The sequence below is a fragment of the Trichogramma pretiosum genome, unplaced genomic scaffold (assembly GCF_000599845.2).
Source record: "Trichogramma pretiosum strain Unisexual culture from Peru unplaced genomic scaffold, Tpre_2.0 scaffold15, whole genome shotgun sequence".
Lineage (NCBI taxonomy): Eukaryota > Metazoa > Arthropoda > Insecta > Hymenoptera > Trichogrammatidae > Trichogramma > Trichogramma pretiosum.
Window position 1 is genome coordinate 1,181,045 of NW_019641686.1, and position 23,761 is coordinate 1,204,805.

Sequence of the window (23,761 nt, forward strand, 5' to 3'; positions counted from 1 at the left end):
CTACAAACGCCATACAAATGTATAATATTCAATAATCACGACATTTTTGATCTCAAGAACTTAATTACGAATAAAAATAAGAAGATTAAAAAATTGCTAACAATTATATCTGCCTTTTATTTCTCTTGAATCTAATGATCTCAATGACGGTTATCGAGATCGTTTTATTAACTATCTCACCTTTTTTTCTCTTTTTCTTATCGACCAGCGAAGTACTAACAGACACGTCATCCAAAGTCGGTCTTTTGCAGGGCAATTTTTTTGACTCTTCTTGCATCATTTGCGATTGCTGCACAACTCGATTATAGGTGTAAGATTGCGCCACGACGTCAGTCATGCTGTTCAGTTGCGGTTGGTGCTGTTGATGCTCGTTGCCGAGCCAAGCGGTCGACGCTATTAAAGCTTCCCGCGGACTGTTCAACGGTAAGCAGACCTGATGCTGTTGCTGCGATCTGACGGCCGTCGGTTGATGCGCCGTTGCCGTCAGTTCCTCGATCATGAAGGACGAGTATCCTTTGGGTTTTGTAGGCATCGACGTCGGCGATGCTACAGAATTTGAGGTAGGACGCGCGTCCACGATCACGGATCTGGGAGATGCCTGCCAAAGAAAACAAAATCATCTTTTGAAAAAATTAACAAAGTTGGTGTCATGTACAGCAGGCAATGTTTTTTTTTTTTAACTAGAAGTACATGAGAATTTTTCAACTTGAGCGAGTCAATCACCTGTTTGATTATAATCGATTCTTCACTGAGATTCTTTTTATTTATTTTAATTTTTTTTATAAAGTATAGTTTATAAAATTTTTATCGAGATAAGATAAAGTTAATGTAAAATGCACGAGTGCGACGATAAAAGTTCTAGCAGTCAAAACCAAACAAAATTTTGCAAGAAAGAGAGGAAAAAGTATATTGCTTATCATCATTGTTGATTTAATCATTCAATGTATGTGCGTATGTGTTCAGCTGCTGTAAATAAAAATTACGTTGATACACGTATTGAGAAAAAAAATCAAATGCTGAGTTTAAAAAAAAGGACGCGTTTTAATTAACTGAACTCGATTCTAACAAAGATAGTAAGCATTAAAATATACTACGATGAGAAAAAAAAATGAATAATCACAATAATTAAAATACAGTCAAATTCAACTCTTACGATATTTCTTCGTTTATTAAAACTTTAATAAACCCCCTTCAACTCTTAAAATACCATATTATTTTAATGCACAACATACCGAATTAACGACGTATCCGTTCGCTGAGGCTTTCTCCAAATTCATGGTTGTTCGCTTATTGTCCATTATCACTTCGCTGCTCCGAATACCACTATTAGTCGTGACATTTCTGTTGGTCTCGGCGTCCGTCGACGATACTTTAACTCCCAAATGTTGCAACTCGCTGCGTAGATGAGATAATAAAATTTTACTACGAACCATGATAATATTGGGCAAAATGAGCATTGACAAAAGAACGTTTTCAATACGTATTTATATTTTTATACATTTTGCGCAGTAACACGTGTCGCAAAACGCGAAGCGCGCGCGTCGATCGTAATAATAAAAGCGTCGACGTTCGTGATTTTCTTTAATCAGCGGCGCAATTTTCTAATGACAGAGGTGGCGCGTGTGCAGTGATAAAAATATTATAGTTTACGTTCGTACGTATATGCACGCAGTTCACTGATATAATGCATCATTCTTTATTTTCTACAGAAAATTCGCGATGGTCAAAAATGAAGAGCGCGTTTCCTTCTATTTTTCCCGTTTTGCCAACGTCGATAAATTATCTTTAGAAACGTGAAAAATGTCTGAAAGCCAAACATAGTAAGTTGAATCTTTAGTTTATTATTACGCGTAGGTCATTCGATTATTTTCGAGTTCCGCATGAAACGTTGTCAGTTAAGTATTTACAAGAAATTTAAATGCATGAAAATTAATTATCCAACTTTACCTAAAGACTTCATCAGTTGTACTATTGGATGATTCAGTGATAGATGTATCGTCTCTACGTTCATCGCATTTTTCTTCATCCTTTCTTAAAAATTCTTCGATGATGTCTTCCTGGAAAAATTTGTCGAAGGACTCTTGAGTCTTGAATTCGTTTAATTTTTTCAACAGATCGGTAATACGCTCGATCCTTTCTTCACATTCTTCGATCTTGCTCTCCTGATCGGGTGGCAATTTCCGTCTAATTTCTAAAACCGAGGCGAGGTGATCTCTCAATTTATCCCGCAGCCAATGTTTACGCTTATGCCAGTCGCCATTCGCCTGGGCGATTTCGCCAGGTTTGTTGTGCGTTTTCGACGCGCTTCTCGAGTCTTGCGAGATTATCGGCATCGAGGAAATGAGATTCGAATTCTGATCGTGCTCTAATTTGTCGGATTTGACGGCGGGATCGGCGAGCTTATTTGTGATCGGTGACGTCTGCACTACCGACACCGGTTGAAAATTTATCGGCATCAGTCTCGAAAATTGTCTGTAAAAAGATGTTATTCTTTTCGTGAAAAACGTGTAAAATGATAAGTGCGCGATCGTGTCGAACGTATTAAACGTAGGCTTTTTTTTTTGAAAAAAAAAATAATAATAAAATAAAATAAAATAAAGTAAAAACAACAAAAAAATAAAAAAGATGTGCGGCAAGAATAGCGAAGCTGACTCACCCGTCGTTGGCAATGGTGTATTTGACGATGAAAGGCTTGGCCGACTCCTGCGGTACGCTTATGCGGTCCGTGCGCTGCTCATTTATGCCCAATTCCGGCATCGACGGTATCGTGATCTCGATGCTCTTGGCGGCACAATCGTCGTGATCGCTGCTGGCGCAATCGTTGCTCGTTGTTTTATCACTCGCGAGCACCACCGTCTGTGCACTGTGCTGCTGCTGCTGCTGCTGCTGTTGATCCGACCGCTCCGGCGTTATTATGCAGTACTCGCCAACCGACGACGACGGCGTGGACGTTTCCTCGCGCTCGATCGACGATCCACGATGAGAGTGATCATCTTCGCGAGACAATTTTTTTAACTTCAATGGTGGCACCATTTTTGTAGCCTGTTGTTGCTGCTGCTGCTGCTGTTGCTCCGAGGCGTTGGTCGGCTGTTGATCGATGCGGCTCCAGTTCCGCCGTGTCGACGATTCTTCATCACAGCGCAGCAACGACTCGGTCGAGAAGGGGCTACCTCCTGCGAAGAATGAACAATTGCGACAATAAATTTTAGAGGAAAAAAAGCCAATGCTTAATAAATCACGAACAAATGTGTCGCGAGGGGTTGTTTCTTGCGCGCCTATTATTAAGAATATAATATAAAGCCAGTGCGCATTAACAATGCACAACATGCGTGGCTTTTATGTAATTCACGGAATGGACAAGAAGCTCAATGTTTAACTTTCAAGCAAAAATCAATCCAGCACGAGTGGCAAATTTTTTATGACGATCCTTGACCCACAAAAATAAAAAAAAAATTTTCTTTCCCTACTAGCATCACGTTTTACAAATAGAAATATTAATGATTACGTTATATGTTTTTTTTCTCTTATATGTTTTGCCAAACCATTATACAATAGCCCAATATAATTGAACAGCAATTACGCGTAAAAGGAAAATTGTAGCCTCGCGTATACGTGCGAGGCTTCAGGAGGGGTGGACGTGCGCTCGCCACCATTCCTAATGCATCAATCAGCCCCCTTGCACGTCGTTCGCACGTCTAATGCGGTGAACCACGTTGTAAATAATGTTTTTCAAATATTAATCATTCAAGGTATTTGCAATTTCATTTTCTTTTTTTTTTCTTTCTCATTCGATTACAATAATTTCTGTGGCGCACAGTAAAAAATTATATACGATCCAGTCGAATATTATTGGAAAATGTTTGTTTCGTTGCCAACGCGAGTTGAATGACATTTATCAGTTGCTCATGAATGATGATTAACAAAATACAAGGTAAAAAATGATAATAAATATTAACGTCTTGAACCAAAAAACTATTGAATTTTGCAGTTAAAAATGTATCAGGTGTTATGACGTTTTCATTGTTTACGCACTCCTAAAGACCTTTCGTAAAATGTGCACGCCTCGTATTGACATTATGTACGCACATTTTTTTTAATGCTCATATTTGTTTACAATCGCTTATAATAAACTTTTATCACACGAAATAATTTTTTTCCCCGCTTACACTTTACCTGGAATAAAAATGATCCAATTTTTCAATCAACATATCACAATGTAATCACGATCACTTCTCTTGTATCGAGTTACAAGACACTATAGAATTACACTAAAGATAATGTTTATTAAACATTTTCTTTTCTCGGAAAAAGCGAGGCAAAAAATCGTACACAGGGAACTAAGCACGTGGCTTTGCAGTATAAAAAGGGTTTAAGCACGTGGTCGAGTGCAAGCGCGTTTGAACAATCGAAATACGATTACGCACTGCGCCTGGCGCCAAAACACAAACACGAAAATTAATCTTTTAAAAGGGATGCACAATTTCGATTTCGCACAATTTATTCATCATCACGTTCGCGGTATGGAAAGTTTTTCATCACTCGAGTTACATCGGAAATAAAAGCCCGAAAAAAAATGAGAAGAGAAATGACAATTACATTTCGGCACGTTGATAACTCGCCGACAACTGTCGTGCACCTAATAGCATCCAATAAGCGGGACTCGCTCGAGTCGTGAGATATAAATAAAAAAAAAAAGAAAGAAAAAAAAAGAAGAGGTATGCGCTCGCGAGTGATAAAATTCTCAAGTGTGTATACAATATACACACAGGTTGGTGTGCGCGTGTATGCACAAATGCATGATGTACGACTGTGTTGGTATTTATTGATATCGTATTGTGTATAGAGAGACTCTTGGTCGCGTAATATAATATCACACCGACTTTGAGAAACAGAGACTAATGTGGCATTACGTTATATTATATTTAGCTTTTGTACATTGCGGATGATAAAGAGGCGAGCTTTGTTTATTTCGCGATAAACCTAGTAAAACGAGTAAGCGTGTCTGTGTACGAGTGCGTGAATCGTGTATATTTATTATCGATAGGAGCGCGGAGGTAGAAGGATAGAGCAGGCATATACGAGGCGGGGATCGCACTTACGATTGCTCGGCACGTCCTTGTTGTTACGGGCATTTTTATCCAAGACGCTCTGCTGCGGCGGGACTATGCTACTGCTGCGTCGCCGGGGCAGCGGTGGAGCCGGCCTCAAGGGTAGCGAGCGATTCGGCTGGTGCAGCGGCATGTACGAGCCGCTGCTCTTGATGGCTGCGCAGCTCGAGCTCATTCTCAGGCCGGTCTGCATCGACGACGACGAAGCCGAGTTGGGGTAACCGTTGCTCGAACACGTCAGGTGGGCTGGCTCGAGCATCGTCGGACCATTGGCCTCGACGTTGCTGCCGTTGCTGCTCGCTGAAGGTGACGATGGCGGTGGCTGCGGTTGCTCCTCCTGCTTCTGAGATTCCGTCGAGCTGCTTTCTGTGGACAAATTGCGACAGGTCATTTGAAGCTCTATGCATTAGGTTTTATGAGCAAAGTTTCATTATAATCGCTATCGAGTTTAATATTATAGTTAACATTAATAAATACTATCGTCGAGGGTTAAATAATATTTATAAAAGTGCACTCTGTTGCATTTACTTTAAATTAAGATTGTTACTGCTACTACAATGAAGGCAATGATTGACCGCTTTCGACCAGTAAATGACCACTTTTGGGTGTGCAATAATCATTCTTTTTTCTTGTTATATAATAATTGGACATAGAAAGCAAGATACTTGATCGTTCGCTGAAGAATTGAATAACGACCATACAAATATATTTTTAATTGTTTTTCATATCATATTTTCCAAAATGTTCATTCACTGGTACCCGGTCATTGATTGATCTGACTACCGTAATTTGAAATTTCAAAAGTAAAAAAAATTACGATATAGAGTACAGTTGTATTTTTGCGATGTAAGTAGAATAGGTCTGTCTATTTAGGGGAAATTCGTTCACGTCATTTTTTATTTTCATTTGTCGTTGAAAAATTTTCATTTTTGTGTAGAAAAACAAACTATTTCTTGTACCAAGTACTCTTGAGTAGCCACTTTGAATTGGAATAGCCTTGGACGATAACATTTATTTACTTTGTCTTTTTCATCATTGTTGAATGAAAATGAATTATTTTTGATAAAACAACGTCTAGATGCAATTAATAACAATTATTTTAATTGAGGAACTGTCGGTTTTTACCGCGACAACAACAGCACGTATCGCCGACTAATTTTCCATCGTCGAGCATCGTGGCGCGCATCGTCCGGTCCGTTCGGTGATGCTGTTGATGCTGCTGTTGCTGCAAGCAGCGAAACTCCGAAACGGTAAAGACTTCGGCGTTACTTTGTGAATCGGACGTGGTTATATGCTTGGTCGACTCGTTGTGGTCCCAGTCGACCTCGGCCGTGAAATTGACGAAATCCTTGATGGAGTCGGCCGAGCGATAAACTTTGAAGCACATGGCCTCGGTCTTGATGCCCTCGCTCAGCTGCTCCGTGAACTTGTACTCCTTGATCGTTTCCTGTATGCCTTGCTTTTCGCGATTGTACTCGAAGTGGGCGACGTACTTGTCCGGGGGCGTGAGAAAATCGTCGAGCTTCTTGATGAGATCGTCGAAGCCGAACTTGGGGTGCTGCGGCGAGTCGGGCTTGCAGAGGCCGCACAGGATCTCGTAGACGGGCGTGCTCAGCTGCGTTATGAGGAAGTCCTTCTGCTTGTCCGCGGGTATGTCCTTCAGCTGGATGAACGAGTTGAGCTGGTCAACGTAGGCTCGCCACTTTTCGCCCTTCTTGAACGTGTCGAGATTCACGGCGGCCATGGTGAGGCGTCGCTGTCTGGCCAGCAAGGGCAGCCGCTCTCTCAGATAGATCCGCTTTTTGACGCACTTGAGCGCGAGCACGATATGGAATTCGACGGTCAAATAAACCGAGTTTTTCATCGACTGTCTTGTATGTGAGGGGTCGATCTGCACACTGTGGCACTCGTCGATCAACTAAACCGTTACACGGGGTTTCGCACACCCCCGTGCGAGCGATCGGTCGCGCTAGGCGTTAGTCTCAGGTGGGGAAAATCGGCGTCGTCTACGTCGTCGTCGTTATGTATAATAGACATAATGAGTCTGGCAAAAGGACGATCACCTCGATATGTATAATGATAGATAACGTTATATAACTAGCAAAGTACACGCGCGCGAGAGAGAGCCACGTAATGCATATATACACAATAGCTAGACGCTCCACCTTAACCATTGTTCCTCGGAATCAAACCCTCGGACTCGTCGAAGCGCTCCTAAATGCATTAAGCAAATATACTCGATTCTCTCTCTCTCTCTTTCCGTGTCTCTGCGCTGCATGAGTGTGTACATAAGAACTGGCAAATATGTGTGTTAAGAGAGACAAGAAGACGATGAAATATTAATGATACGTATGATATTACGAGTACTGTATGGCGCGCGACACATGTGGTCTACGCACGAGCCCCGAACGGCGAGAGAGTCAAACCTTAACGTTCACATGCATCTATGCATATGTGCATGAAAAGGGGAGGAAAAGACTCATATATATACCATACACGTATATTATACAGATATAGAGATTTCTCAGACACTATCTCTGCACTTGGGTTATTATTGCGCTTATCATTTATTCAAAGCACCTTTTGTATATACACGCACGGCTAACGCTTTTTTCTATATAATGCGGCCTGCTGAATTTTTAACACCAACATCCCCCTCTCACACTCTCTTCGCCGGAGTGCGTACGCTAACGGTACAATAAGTTTTTATATTAAAATAATGAAGTACTGCTCACGCATGCGTGAAAATTTCGAGAAAATAATATCAAATTTATAAGACTCTTTATTTACCAATACACGTATTCTGAGAACATCGTCCTCCATAACGGGAGATCTGTTTGACTTATTTTAACCAAGTTATATGCGGACGCGATCGGTCGATCGGCTTTTCGAAATACTGCCAATTATCGCATGGATCTTAAACATGATAAATTCAACAATCAACGATTGCAGTCGTATCTTAAAATTTAAATTATAATACTTGAGCAATATACTTTAAAATCAATTACGTAATTAATAGCCGATACTCAAGAGTATAGAATACGCTGCCCAATATGTCGCACAACTTCCTCATATGTATTTTCAAGCACTAGTTTTTTCTTATTTTAATTTTGACAGATGATTTGGAATCATCGTCTTTTGCAAAGACATACCTGTCACGGATCCGGACGATGCGATTGTCGTGTCGGTCCTCTGTTGAAAAGTCCAAATGAAGTACTGGCAATTATTAACGCGTTTCTGTATGGTATTGATATAATCAAAAACTGCGCAACTGTTCATCGTGTAAGCGAATAATCGATCAGTCGCAATCACTCGGCAATAAAAAAAAGAAGGAAAAATCGATGCAAGCATCCCCGCACAAGCTCATTGAAGTTTTCTACCTAGCCTAGGCTTATAATACAAAACAAAACAACAGCATCCTTCTCGAATGATATTGCACGCACCCTCGAATCGTACGCATAATATGAATATTCATGCGAGCACGCGACGATCCAACGTGGTTAAAGCTTGGACTCGAGTTTACCAAAAGCCGCACTGGTGTATAAGCGCACCCGCGTTCTAACGCTCTTAATATGTGCCTCTATTTTGCTCTCTCTCTCTCTCTCTCTCTCTCCCTGTGACGTATATTTGCACTAGTTGGTACTATAATATAGACGAGCCGCGAGAACTGACGTGGCGATTCTTCATGGGTTCGGTATTAATATATTGTGAACTACGCGAACTATGTACCGCGCCGCACGACATGTATGCGCGTTCATATGTAGATTATACCAGCGACCGCCGTGTCTCTTGTGTGCATTTGTAATGCTCCGTTGTTAGCATTTTGCGTTGCACGCGATCCATACCGATCGTTCGGGACTGCGTGTGAGAGATTTCAAGTTTTACTAAAAAAATCATTCGGAAAACGTTCGATTATCGATTACGTTCTTTTTACGTTAAAATTTTTACAACACCGAAAGCAAAAAGGAATCAATCGATGTTTGAGGGTGTGTTGCGCAGAGATGCCACAGGGTCGTTGCTCGCTTTATGAAATATTGATATCAAGAATTTGCTATTTGAGCCCAGTAAAAGAATCGTAACTAGTATGAATCGAAAAATTTATGTAAAATCGAGATATCGTAAAAAATGACATAAGATAATAAATGCAGGTAAAAACTTGGCGAAGGACGTAGATGCGTACAGATACAGCCAAGTTTATCGAATAAATTTTATCTTGGATCTCATTCGACGAGACGCCCGCTAATCGCATCGATGACTTTTAGTGGATTTAATAGAGGATTAAAAAGATTCGCAATGAGGTCAAAGGCCTAACGCTATAATCCTTGCTGTCTCAGTCGGCAAATCGTAAAAACAAAGATCTCATTGCGTTTCGAGAAAATTATCGAGTTAGCAAAGTAAATATTGTTGCACTCCCGATTCAATTATTAGGGCCTTATAATTCAAACCGCTTGGATGTTATTAGATATAGTCGATGAATTTGAAAATAAGTTTGCCGGTGCTTTTTTGCAATTGACATACATTTCAAAAAAGCAATAACTTAGAGTATTAATTCAATTTTTTTTTCATTCATCATTCGAAAAAATATGATTCATTCAATTCAAATTATCTTACGCGTAAGTGTATATTCAATGTGTATCTTCGCACTCCAATAAAATGTCATCACTTGTGTTTCATCATCGCGATAGCGCATCGAAGTATGTATTACTTTTTTTTCGCGTATCTTATTTGAGCTATACAGTAATTTGAATTGTTCGTGTCAAACATGTAGCGGCGCATAAAAAATGTAATTGAATCATGTATACAGTTCACGTGTAAAATACTTCGTGTTTTCTTTTTTACCCCCTGAGCTAATAGCTTTACAAACCGCAGTATCATAAATATACAAATGAATTCTTTTCATTTTTTTTATGATGTTTCTTTTTCAGCGAGTATTTAAGAAATGTGGTTTGTGCAATTGATGCAACATCAACAAGAATATTTAAATAGGATATATATGTGCAATTTTCTTTTTTACTGTTAAGTTTTCTTATTACTAGAGAGAATTTAAGAAATGTGGTGTCAGTTAATGCAAATAACTATACTTTCACTGAACATTCATATGAAAATCGGAGTATTTGTAAAGTGTAATTTGCTACATGACCGTATGTATGTGTATTTCTAATGGGGTGTGACAATTATTGATAATTCAGTAAGCATTAAGGGAAAGTATATGCTTGAATCGATCGTTTATTATATAGTTATCATTCGCTATTAGATCTATGTGTATAAAAACTGTCCGTTTTATAAAATGAATAAACGTAGTACTTAATATTATACAACTATTGCCTCAATAAAAAGACAATATTTCATTTAAACTATTTTTCATATAAACTATTTCATATAAACTATTTGAAGACATTTTTTAGCATATTATATAGTTAAAAACCTTCAAAAAACACACACAAGGTTTTACGATACTAGATATCCACTAAAACTTGTTATCGAAGAAAGTCTGAACGACGTGGCAAAAATATTTTACGCTCAATTTTTTCAAGAAACGTTAATAACTAGTGAATGATTTTCAAAAAGTTAATTTTTCTATTTTGTTTAACATCAAGATGTAAATCTAAAATCATTTTTTAGTGTCATAAATTTCTTTCTTTACTCATTGATGACGCAAGAACACCAAGAAGTTTTTTACATTAAATCTTATAACTAAAAGATTCAATGGGAGCTAAATAAGTAACGACAGCTACAGTTCGTTGCCTCTTCGCATGCTATCATAGAGGCAACATAGAGCACAAAAAAGTTTTACCCTCTTGCAAGTCGACGTGGACATTAGTCACCGTAGTTAAAGCAAAAAAAGTAAGAGTGAGAAAGAAAAAAAGTCGTATTGTCGTGCATAAAAGTATTATGCGTGTCTCGAGAACACATTATAATTGTGTGCGAGCAGCGCGAGCTTTATGAGAATCCATGGGAAACAAACTGTTACTCTACTGGCTGTCGAGTGTAGAGTTACGCTCATTGGGCGAATATTAAATTCGATACTTGACTGGGCTTCCCAATATAAATATTCTGATTGATTCCAGTAGAGGCTGGCAGTTTTATCACATATTATCTTAATGAAAATTAGTGTCATAAATTGCCCATATAATTTAATAATTATTTCCTGCAAACGACGTCGTATTTATAGTTGCGCGCTTCTTTTCTCAGTAAAGCACAAACAGTGAGCGACGTATTTTTAATGTTAAATTCCAAAATTACTCGCGCAAGCGGCATAAACGGAAATCAGTGGAATCGAGGTGGTGTGTGGTCGATTCCATATGAATGTATACATTTAAAAAAAAATTAAAACCCTACGAAGTGGAGAGCTCTCGATACTTGATCTAAAACTCATGGGACGCAAAACAATGGACAGGATCAAATCTGGAGCCCAGACATTTCGTTATGCGTTGCACTGGATGTGAAATGATCATATAGCAGCTACGGTACATTTTATTCCTCTCAAAAATTCAGGGCTTTATTGAACACTCGGCGATCGCACGAAGGGACGCGGTGACGCGCACGCTAAGCGTATAATGTATTTACAATACCAACATGTAAAACACTCTATTAAGGCACGGATAATGCTCTGCGATACTGCGCAGGAAAACGATATGTAATTTATGCACAGGCACACGCTCGCATGGCAATAATCGAAAAGGGTCAGATTCGCGTGACGCACAGATCTTGCCATACTAGCGAGTAGCTGCGAGATGCGTCGTTGTTTATGTTTTATATATTTTGATCGACGTGTTTTTATCTCTCCTCCGATAAGAGTGCGCGCGGGATTGCCATCCGATTATTTGCACGAGTGTATATAATACGTCCTGTGTTCGTTCGTTGCGGAGATCAAAATATTAACTGGCAAAAAATAAGCTCGATTGTGTGTGCTTTCGAATTTAACGATTCTATAGCGTATATGCATACGATATAACGTACGCTACACGTATCGACGCGGCAAGTACAAAGATACGAGTGACGATTTGCACGCATGCGGCGGCCTTTGTCATTACTCCCAATGGACTAATTTACTTTTTATTTATTATTCATTCTCACGTACTACTTTTCTAAACAATCGAAAATATCATACGGATATTGGGGCAATTGGTTCATTAAGAAATAACAAAGAAAGCCCGGCTGCACTCTAGTTTCGAAGCTTATTTTAATTTTGAACGTTTATAAAAAATGTAATTTTATTTAGATGATGTCATTATGAGGAAATTGCTCCTCGATGTTGAATCATTCATGCACATATATACTGATACAAATACTACCACCAATGTCACCACATTCTCATCTGAACATCTCGGCTATACGTTGCATACGTTTTACGCTATCACATAAACACACATCGACCGCTATACGTGTGAATCTGTGCGAACGAGACTTTCCGAAAATAAACATCAAACGCTGCCGGTCCTGGAAATAGACTTTTAAAACGCAGACTTTAATATGTATCAATATAGTATCGAATTCCGCGTGTGAACTGCATCGGAAGAACGACTGAGGAGGTGGATATGTTGTTTACGTTTTCAGAGAACGTAGTCTTGGCTATTCAAGAAAAAAATATTATAGCGCAGTTTGGCGTATTTGTTTACGACTTTGATTCCTTTACTTTCCACCCATGAAATAAGTCACGTTGATATAATAAGCTCTCGAGGATTTCTTGTTAAACTGAAATCGATGCAATGACGATGAAAATTTCGCACGTTCACCATTTCAAATTTTAGACCATTTATAATGTACATGTGTGTCTGTAGAGTAGACGAATCGTAACATTGTATCCGGAAACAGCTACATTTTCAAGGATAATTTGCACAGCGATATGTGCATGTGAGAGTGTGCAAACGCGATCTTTTTCCGGATTTCCTAAGAGCGCGAGCTGACTGATAGTAGGAGAGCAAGTTTTTTGCTTATTCTTGATAAACACGATACAATCTTTTGAAAATTGAGACTTTTTTGTCGCTTAAACGAATACATATTTCTTTAATATTAATCCACGACTCATTAGCATATAAGTTTATTAAATTGTAAAATATTTCATATTATTTGTCTTCGAGTTCGATAATCAGTAAAAAATGTAACGATCATTGATGGTTCGACGCTATTATGAATGACGCATAAAATGCGTGTAATTCACTCACCTCAAGCAATCCTCCTTTAGATGAATGACAATTAGTTAAAATTGATCGTGAAATAGCTCGGGCGTTTATTGTAATATCCTTTCATGCACTTTTTTCAATCCAATTTGAAATAAAATCAAATCCTTTTTTAAAACAATGAATTTCTTTTCGGTCCATCTTATTCGCACTGAATGTACTGCTTATTAATTTTATTAAATTGTACATTGTTATTCCACACGTTTTTCGTCAAAGTTCTAACTTGAGGAGTTTAGATGATATGGTCTATTTTTCAAGCAAAATAGCGATTTTCTACGTCACACTTTAACAAAGTTTAAATTCTCCGTTCGTGCAAGTCGTGACCGAAACGCATCATCACTCGTACGTTCAAAGATAAAGAGAGAATGGGAGTTTGTAGTTTAGTAAACTCGAAAAAAATAAAATCGGTGACACTGGTATTTTTATGTTAATCACTCAAAATATTTATCACTGATCGAAAAAAATTATCGTTCAACGATACGAATCAATTTTTTTTCAAATTCACATTTCGTAACTTCGCGATAACGTCGATAAAATTCACAATGTAACACAATAACAGTTCGAAATTATGTCTACTCGTTACAATAGCATTCTATAAATGAAAACCTCTCGGCAAAATGAGAATCAAGCGAAATGTTATTTAGCGCGTGCCACTCTGACTGGTTCTGATTGACGAATGCGCCGGGCGTCCCTCTTTTACTTGCGCCACAACTGTTACTTCGAAGCGTGTGACATTGGCACTACTGCTTTGCGGCACTTTCAAACGTGTGTTCGATTCGATTAATGGCCAATTTTACGATTTATAGTAAATTTTCAGGATTTTATCAATTAAAGCAGAAAAAGTTAATATTAAACTACCACGAATTCAGTAAATAAACGAATCATTAGTATTTTTACTTTTTTTAAAATCATCTTCACATAAATAATCATAAATAGTCGATGAGAATCCTTCCTAAACTAAATTTTTCATTTCACATTGAAATGTCAAGAAGGTGAAAAAATTAAATCGAAATTATTCCCCTGCGCGACAGGATATTGTCGATACGTGATACCTGCAGCTGTGAATGCATGGGGTGACAAACCTATCATATTTTAAAAATATTCGTTTCATGCATATTTTCTGTAGAGAATCTCAAGTTGTATATATGAGTACGCGTCGAGATAATAATTTTATCGTAAGCATAAAATTATGCGCGAGAATTGAAACTTCCCTTATCTCCACACGGCTGATTCTGTAATGACATATACTTAATTTTATTAAAATTTAGGGTGTTTTATTTGACTGCGCTTTAAAATAATTTACAAACATGAGTGATATCAACTATGGAAAAAATTATTTTTCAAAATTTATTAAATTAAACATTATTGACAATGGCTTTCCAATTAAGCTTGTATGAGAAAATATATCGGTATACTTGATGATAAAGTTGCAAAGTGCGTTGACATGTGCGCACGATCGATATTAGCCTGCGGACCCTCTTGTTTCGCCGTGCATACGACTATATCGAACAAACTTTTGGATGTGTTACGCTCCCGAGCCTAAATGACGCTGTGCCGGACGCAAAAAACGTTGAATCGTACACGCAGATTATCGAGACTCTCGTAAAAGGAAAATTTCTCGTTTCTTACTTTAACAGAATTACCATTCGTTTTGACGCTTCGGTTGATGAACAGGTTAACGGCAATACACAAGATCCTGTATACATCGTCGTCGTCCCTTACAGGTTAAAAATCTTTAAGTAATAACCCATTAGTTACTCGTTTGATTTTTTGTTTCTTGTAAAATGTTGGCTTGATCGAACTGCACTTTCAGATATAAATCGAGTAAATTATTTGACCGTTTCGCGCAGCAACAGTCGACGACGATGTCCGTGAAATCGGCTGGACCGGTACGCCACTGCAATCCAAGATCGTCCGGGGCTAGTAGCTCTTCCGCCAACGCGGCCAATCGATCGAAATTTCCTGCCGGCAATTACAGCATACACACGCCCAAGCAGTGCCAGCAGGTTCTTAACAAGAGGCCGATACATCTCAAGCGTTGCGCCTATGATGGCAAAGAGGTGAGCGAGCCGAAGCGAGATCCTGCGTCGAAAGACGTGCACGATTTCGCCTTTTCTTTTTCATCTCTCAATAAGCTGTTTTCGCCTAGATACTACAAGTATTTGAAAAGAATCGCTATCGACACTTGTTGGTGCCGTCGAAGGAGCCGACGATCTATCCGAAAATCATCAGTAACACAGAATTCTTGAACATCCTCGAGCGATGCCGCATACCGAGCAAGGAAGAAAAGGAGGCCTCCTACGCCAATGCCGAGAGGATGCGAGAGCGTCTTTTACGGTAAACTATGTTTTTGCTTCATACACGAGCAACGCGTCGAGTCGATTTCAAGAGAAAAAAAAGGAAAATAAAAATGTGAAACGTCGTTGCAGGGAAAGCATGGCGCGCAAAGAGTCGGTACGGCGCATGGACTTGAAGCGGAATCGCGATAAGCAGCAGGGCCAATTGAGCGACATCGAGGAGGAGACACGACGGCGCACCATGGCCCTCCTCGAGCAGGCGGAGAAGCTCAAGATCGAGCAAGAGGAGGAGATGAAGCTCTGCAACAAGCTCATACTCGAGACCAAGTGCCGGGCGGTGCGCGACGCCCAGGTAGCCGAGAAGGAAAAACTCAGGCGCGAGTACGAGGCCGCGGAGAAGCGCCTCAACGACCTCATGGAGCGCCAGAGGCTCGAGGCCCTCCGCCAGGAGGACGACAAGTCCAAGCTGCGCGCCGAGCAGTCGGCCGACTTCGCCAAGGTGCTGCACGAGCAGATCCGGCGCAACGAGGAGGAGCGCATGCTCGAGTACGAGCGTAAGCGCGAGGAGAGCCGCCTGGCCAACCTCAACGCGCTGGCCCAGCAGGAGCTCGAGCTCGAGCGGGCTCGCCAGAAGGAGGCCGAGATCGAGCGCGCCCGCAAACAGCTCATCGAGGCCAACGAGCAGCTCAAGCACTTCAAGAGCATGGAGAAGGAGGAGGAGCGAGTCATGGATCGGAGGATACGCGAATTCCTCAAGGCCCGCGACGACAGGGAGACGAGGCTCCAGCAGGAGGCCAGGGAGGAGTTCGAGCGACGCGAGAGGGAAAAGAGCCGACTGGCCGATCAAGCCCTCCAAGCCAAGGAGCTGCAGGCCCAGATCGAGGAGCTCAACGCAACGCGCATCCAGGAGGAGGTCGAGCGCGAGTGGAGAAGGAAGGAGAAGGAGGAGGCCATCAAGAAGGCCGACAGTCAAAAAAAACTCAAGATCGCCCGGGACGATCAGTTGCAGTGGAAGATCAAGATACAGGCCATGGAGATCGAACGCGAGAAGCGCGAGTACGAGAGCATACTGGCATTGCAGAAGGAGGCTCTGTGCCGAGAACAGAAAATCCAAGAGATGAAGAAGAGGCAAGCTATGGTGCATCGTAGTGAGATACTCAAACAGGTACATTCAAATCAACACAAGTCAATACGTATTTTACGATACAAAAAAATTTATTCACCTTTATTTCACATGTTTTTTGTTGTTCGCCCAAAGTAATGCATTCATATAGAAAATTTTACATAAAATAACAATTCAAATAACATTTCGAGTATTGCATAATTTGTTCCACAGGTGAACGAGAAAGAAAAAGAACGCATTATGTCGAGGCAGAAGATGTTCGAGGAAGGACTGGCCATCAGAACGGAAATCGATCAGCGCAAAAAGCGTTTACGTGAGGCCATGGAGCGCAAGTGCCAAGAGATGCGCGAGAACAGCGTGCCCGACATTTATGTCAACGAGGTGCAACGCATGATAGATAATATTGACAACAACAAATAAATAAAGTTTCTTTCACTCTTCTTCTGAGATTATTATTTCCATAGCATAACGACGCTTGGGTCGCGCTCAACGATATCCTCGATTTGGGCTGATGATTGACCAGTGGTACAGCAAATCTCATCAAGACTGTAGGAACCGGTGAAATATTTGTACAGAGGATTATTTCGCCCTTCCTCGCTATGATTGTCTGGTAGTAAAATAGGGTACTGCAACGGGATTTCAAAGTAAATATTTTACAATTTCAGGTGATCATCAATTGAAAATACCATAAGCTTACTTTATGAACCCTCCTGATGAGTCCTTCAATTAGGCCAAATTGAATGAGTTTCCTTTCATTAATTCTTAATGTTTGTGGGTTCAGTCTTTGACATAAATCTCTTATGCTATTACCATGAGTCATACTAGCATACATCCTGTAGATATCTCTTAAAAATGCTGGTTGTCTTGCTGAAAATTATAATGCAAAATTTTATTGAACATCACATGATAATTTTTCTTATTTATAAACTTCATTAATTCATACATGATTTGGAAGTATATTCTATGCATTGAGCTTGTAATTCTATATTTTTGGCAAGTTCTTTCAGTTTTGGAGTGGTAGTGTAAACATTGCTGTACTGGAATATTGGAATGAGCGTTACAACTCCATAATATCTGTAAAAGTTACCAACAACATTAAAATAATATCATTTCAATAAATACATTATCCTTCCTAAAAAATTAATAAATGAAGGAACAACTTACACAAGATTCTGTACACAGCTTTTAACCAGATTGTTTTCCACATCTGCTTCTGCTGCTATTCGTGCAACATGATTAAAGCCATCAATGTACGGTAATACTTGTTGCGTAGTCAAATCCCACTGATCACTACGAAATGCTTCTCTACCTTCTAAAAAGATAGGTACTTGATGGTCTAGAACAGGTTTTGGTTCTGGTGCTAAGCGAACAACTTTTAAATGAGATGTCATTGTACCTTCTATTTAAAAATTAAAAAACAATGTAGAATAATTTTTTAAAAAACTGTTATCACTAGTTGAATTTGATTTACCTGTGAGAGTGCACATTTTGTGCATATTCAAATCATTCATTACTTGATATAACATTTCTAAAAGCCTTGTTTTATTTTTTGACGCAGACAGAAAACAATTTTCCACTTCTAAAGCCATCTATTTATCAGAAAGTTAGAATCTCCACCAACAATCACTTTAAAAGTTAATTGGTAAAAATGATAACTTAAAGCATACCAAAAAATCAGACATTTTTTTCACGACAGGTTCATAATGCACTGTACGGGCTTCGGCGTCGCAGACGAAGCACAGGTTGAAGTAAAAAGCGTTTCTTGCGTACTTTTTGTTGTCAATCTTGATCGGAAAGCCAAGAATCTTGTAATCTTTTAACGTACTAGATAAAAAATTCATCGGTGTAAAGCAAATCTATGGAATCTTTAATTAAATTATAAAAATCGACCAAGGCAGTCCATCAGAGTACCAATTATAAGATACGCGAACAACAAACAAATAAGTGCAAAAATGTTGAAATAAGGAGTGATGCTAAGACCGAAATAAGTTTTCGTAGACATCTTTGCGAATAGTAATTGTTATTAAAGTAATTTTATATTCAAACAATAAATTAAAAACGATATTGACAAATATTTCACACACGCAATTAAGCAATCACAGCAACATAGCGCACTGTGCAGTGTGCTCAAGATATGCGTACTCATGATTTCGCATACATAGAATTCGGCTGCTTGCTAGAAATCTTGCGGATGCGCATTGGGCAGTGAAAATTGAAATTTTATTTTTAATCGGTTAATGACGAATTATTCGAAAAAATTCCATTTGATATAACACCTTATGATCAATTAAAATTTCATCAACTCACACAGTAATTGTACTTCTTTGGAGTTGTGCTTTTGGAATAATGTAGACGCTTACATTATCAAATATGTCTTTGGATATGTAATTGTCAGGCACCTGCAAATTTTTGTCACTTGATCATAGGAATGCAAAATATTATTTTTTACAATAATTGTTTGTTAAAAACAATTCGTTTTTTAATCCTTTTTGCACGTGAAAAACATTTTTTGCTTTTAAATGTCTACAGTAACTAACCTGACAAGTTATTTTAGGGCCTGCAGTCGGATGAAATTCCGAGAAAAATATACATCTTATTGGACCTTCTTGCCCAGTATCCTCTACTTTGGTTACAGGGAATGACATATTTTCTTTCGTCATTTATATTAAAATTCTCGCGTTCGCGCTAACAAGTGTTGCGTTCGACTCGACCACTTTTATTACTTTGTCAAATAGTTTGACTGTCTAACGCAGAACGACGATGATATTTTGACGTGCTACAAAAATACAGCACTGAGCTGAGAGTCGCCTACTCGCCTGAGACTCCGAGAGCCACCTGAAGAATGGATTTTAAGAGATTCTGATGACGAGTGTGAGTGCGCGCGCATAAAATGATTCTTCAAAGTTAAATTTTATTGACAAAATTTAAAATACATTGGAAATTCATTCAACTCTAAAAGGAAAGAAAGGAGGTGTCAATTATTCAATTAGATTAATTAATGAATTTGAAATAACATTTCTTATCAAATCAATTTATTTACAATTTAAAATATTGTTAAGAAAATAATAACTTGATTGCCATCAACTTCACACACTCTGTAAATATTATTTATTTATAATACTATTCACATTATCTTTAGACTTCAGTAAACTAAATAATTTTCTATAAGCCTCAGGACCATTCCAATTACCCCTGTAATCATAATGATTAATAATCAGTTTTGTGTAAAGAAACTTTTTTTCCTTAATTTTATGTACATACTTCACCATTAAATTCCAATATATAAATGGGAAAACATCTTTTTTTAATAAGTACATTGAATACAATTCTTTGCCTTGATCAAATGGAAAAGTTTCTGTTGGAGTTAAATTGTAATCAAATTCAGCAAGAATGCATTTCCCAGGCCCAGTAACCAAAGGACATGAGGCATAACCATTGTAAGACCATGTCATTTCCTCTCCTGCTATTCTCTGCATTAAATTATTATACAAGACTTTACTCTGTGAAGCTGTAATTACAAAAATGAAAAACGTTACAAGTTACTCAAATAAATTATTATATAGAAGCACTGAAAAAAAATTCAATTCTACCTATAGCAGCCATTGTTTTTGAATTTGGTGTTGTTGTACAATCACCTAATCCATAAATATTGTTATATCGAATGTGTTGAAGAGTTTTAGGATTCACTTCAAGAAAGCCACTGGCATTTGTCAATTCACAGTTTTGTTTTAAAGCTACTGGAGTCCCCATAGGAGGTGTAACGTGCAATAAAGAATACTAAGCAAAATAATTCAGAAATAGAATTATTATGAATATTTTTTAAATTACTTTAATTTCTTATTAAATTACCTCATATGTGGATTTTTTATCTGAATTATCTAAATCTTCAAAGACTGCTTCTTTTCTATCAGGTCTGATTTCAATTAAATTTGATCTTAAATTTACATTTATACTTCTTCTTTTACAAACATCCCAAAGAGCATCTGCATACTTTTTTACTCCAAAAATAACAGGTAAACTTGTATTATAAACTATGCATACATCTTTTCTTTTTCCATTCTAAATAACATAAATATATAAAATTAGTAAGTTAAGAAAGGATAAAATATACATAGTGTTTTTTTATAATTACTTTGCTCCAAAATTCTTCTGCTAAATAAACAATTTTTTGAGGAGCTCCTGGACATTTTACAGGTGTATTTGGAAACGTGAATAAAGCATTTCCACTTTTTACATTTTTGATTTTATCAAATACTTTTGAAACTGTATGAGCACCATATATTGAGCATACTTGAGATTTTGGATCTTTCAAAGCTTCTTGAAGCCCTGGCAGCTGACAAAATAATTTATTAGCTATGAATGAAAATTGTTATGAATAATGATTCAAATCATGAATTAATAAATCAACCTTGTCCCAATACAAGTCCATGCCCATAGCTACAATCATGTATTCATATTGAATGGTATCTCCATTTGATGTTTTTACTTGATTTTCAGATGGTTGAAAACAAACAACTTTATCTTTGATCCATTGAGCTTTTTGAGGTAAAACAGATTTCATAGATTTTCTTGAAGATTCCAAGTCTTTGATACCTCCTCCTATCAATGTAAATAGGGGCTGATAATAATGAACCTTAAGATAATAAAGAACTTCTGATGATTCCAAAAATTCATAGTTACCAAAATACAAAAAAGAAATATTTCACTCTACCTCACTTGGTTCAATTACTATAACATGATTAGGTGTTTTATCAAATTTTTGAGAAAGTTTTGCTGCCATGGCACATCCGGCGGTCCCACCACCGACGACCAATATTTTACAACTAGAAAAAAAATATTTGAAAAAGTACCATTTTGACAGCAACATGCGACATTTTTCGGTCTGCCTTAACGTTCCCCGCTTATGATGTAATATGAATACTCACCATTGATGAAGTTGACGAAACGTCATTGAAAAATGTTGAACTTTGGATACCAGTGATGAACTACTTCTCATGGTAGAATACATAATTAAATTATAATTAGTGTTTGATCAATAAAAAAAGTTTTTCTCAATTTCAAGCAATCGATAAAAATGTAGGGTTAAATCACAGCAAACTCGTATTGATATCGCTGAACACTTCAAATTTATTTCGATAACAACTTTGCTCATCTGGATCAATCAGTTTTATACCATTGGTACCAAGATATTTCGTAGATCGAAATATGCCGATTTTACGTAACCAAAACTTGTCAAAATTGTTCGACTCTTGAGTCTTGACTAGTAAGATGGAACCACTTGATTATATTTTTCGCAATATATCTGACACTTCTTCATTACATAGACAGGTTGAAAGTAAATGATTTCAAGTGGTCGAAGTAAGCTTAATACGTTTGCATACCAACATCGGTTCGCAATTAACTCTTTTATCATTACCTATTTTACAATATTAAAAAAATCTGTATGCTGGGATGGTATGAAAAATAATTACTACATTCGATGATAAAAGGCACATCCTTTTAACCTACCAAAAACACAATCTTGCTGTCACTTTCTTAAGAAAATACACACTATAACGCACTTACTCTCTGCAGCTTGTGCATTATAGGTAACGGCTCCATCTACTACTATAAAAAATTGAATTCAATTTTACTGTCAAGCTGTAGAACCTTTGTCATTAAAGCCTGGGTATGAATGTTTATAAAAGAAAAGAAAATTACTGACAGTTGAAAAATAAAATGATCACTCTAGCCTATCTAAAAATTCCGTGTAAATTACCAATAATGGTGGAAATGCACCTGAATGTAATGAAAAATAATTTACGAACATTCAACATCATTCTCCGAGATGTTGTTATAATTTTTAACAATAAATATATGACTATTTATTATTAGATATCCATTATAAAGATTGTCACAAATAATAAAATTTAAATTTGATTTCTAAAAAGGTAACCCTGCCACAGAAAAACATTACAAAAACAACAAGATTAGATTCATTTCAGTCACTTTATTTAAAAACACTCGACATTTTGTCAACATATTCTTCGACAAGTCAATGACTCTTTGACTTATAGTAACTGCGACAGATACGTTGAAAAAACATTTTAGTGTTTTTAATTAAGTAATGGTGATAGATCCAATCTTATTTTTTTGAATTTTATTTTCTGTGTCAGGTTTACTTTTAAAGAAATCAAACTTTAAAATTTGTAACAATAAATATGATTATAAAACATATTTACAATATTAGGAAAAAAATAAGACTGTATTTTAGTACTTTATATCATAGATTTATTTATGATATTATTATATATATACAGATAAATAAAAATGTATACAGCAATTACGAACAAAAGGAACAAAAACAAATTATTAATCCTAGAGTGTGCTCGCGCTGTTAAAAAACCTTTGACAATTACAAATTTATTGTAGTTGAAACGCTAAATATATAATCATTAACGCATGCATTGGGCACACATCATTTTTACTATTTTTCTTTTTTTAAATTTTTATATTTACAGTATTTTCATAGATTTTACCTAAAAACACGTACAACAATGCTCAGAAAAATCTTTCAGACTGTATTTGTGTTTTTTATTATTATTTTTTTAACTTATTGAATATTTTTCTTAATTTACACATTTCTTACATTTGCTCATTATCAGGCACATTTCAAATGCTTTAAGAAATCTCACAGTTTTATATACATACAAGCTGCACTTTTCATTTACCTCTGATTTATCTAAATAATTCTTACGTACTCTACAAAGTTAAATCTTACAAATTTCTATCGAAAGTGCTTCAAGGCGTAATACAATACGCTGTTGAATTTCAAGGGCCGACGTCAGAGGAATCGCTTTTGTACTATTAACTTATCATACAATATTTACACTTACGAGTGCATACGCCATTTTTATTGCACTTGGTAAAGATTTTCTCTCTCGCAATTGCTCTATTTTTGAGAATGGAACACACATGAACGAATTAGCAAAGTATTAATGTTGAATTTATAGGTACACAATGTAACGCGCGAAAAAAAAATAAAATAAAATAAATGCAGTTTTATTTAATATT

General features: G+C 37.4%; 3 protein-coding genes across 4 annotated transcripts; 1 reads left to right on the forward strand and 2 right to left on the reverse strand.

Annotated features, from left to right (window-relative positions):
* The first annotated feature begins 15,153 nt into the window (after positions 1 to 15,153).
* On the forward strand, positions 15,154 to 17,139 carry LOC106649924 (cilia- and flagella-associated protein 45). Its single transcript, XM_014367653.2, has 4 exons — positions 15,154 to 15,348; positions 15,438 to 15,625; positions 15,718 to 16,750; positions 16,922 to 17,139. The coding sequence occupies exons 1-4, from the start codon at positions 15,154 to 15,156 to the stop codon at positions 17,126 to 17,128; spliced, it is 1,623 nt and encodes a 540-aa protein (XP_014223139.1). The 3' UTR covers positions 17,129 to 17,139.
* LOC106650019 (GATOR complex protein NPRL2) lies at positions 17,135 to 19,531 on the reverse strand. Its single transcript, XM_014367791.2, has 8 exons — positions 19,246 to 19,531; positions 19,016 to 19,107; positions 18,376 to 18,532; positions 18,180 to 18,297; positions 17,873 to 18,107; positions 17,652 to 17,782; positions 17,406 to 17,575; positions 17,135 to 17,334 (listed from the first exon to the last, which is right to left on the reverse strand). Exons 1-8 carry the CDS (start codon positions 19,366 to 19,368, stop codon positions 17,161 to 17,163), a joined length of 1,200 nt encoding a protein of 399 aa, XP_014223277.1. The 5' UTR covers positions 19,369 to 19,531; the 3' UTR covers positions 17,135 to 17,160.
* Positions 19,532 to 19,761: 230 nt separating this feature from the next.
* On the reverse strand, positions 19,762 to 22,513 carry LOC106650055 (sulfide:quinone oxidoreductase, mitochondrial). 2 transcript variants are annotated; one of them, XM_014367836.2, is made up of 8 exons: positions 21,634 to 22,513; positions 21,420 to 21,531; positions 21,117 to 21,341; positions 20,841 to 21,041; positions 20,558 to 20,767; positions 20,299 to 20,485; positions 19,970 to 20,216; positions 19,763 to 19,900 (listed from the first exon to the last, which is right to left on the reverse strand). In XM_014367836.2, exons 1-8 carry the CDS (start codon positions 21,714 to 21,716, stop codon positions 19,813 to 19,815), a joined length of 1,353 nt encoding a protein of 450 aa, XP_014223322.1. In that variant the 5' UTR covers positions 21,717 to 22,513; the 3' UTR covers positions 19,763 to 19,812. The 2 variants fall into 2 exon arrangements, with proteins under 2 accessions (XP_023316996.1, XP_014223322.1); XM_023461228.1 differs by lacking the exon at positions 21,634 to 22,513 and having other exon boundaries at positions 19,762 to 19,900; positions 21,117 to 21,307; positions 21,389 to 21,451.
* Between the last annotated feature and the right edge of the window lie 1,248 nt (positions 22,514 to 23,761).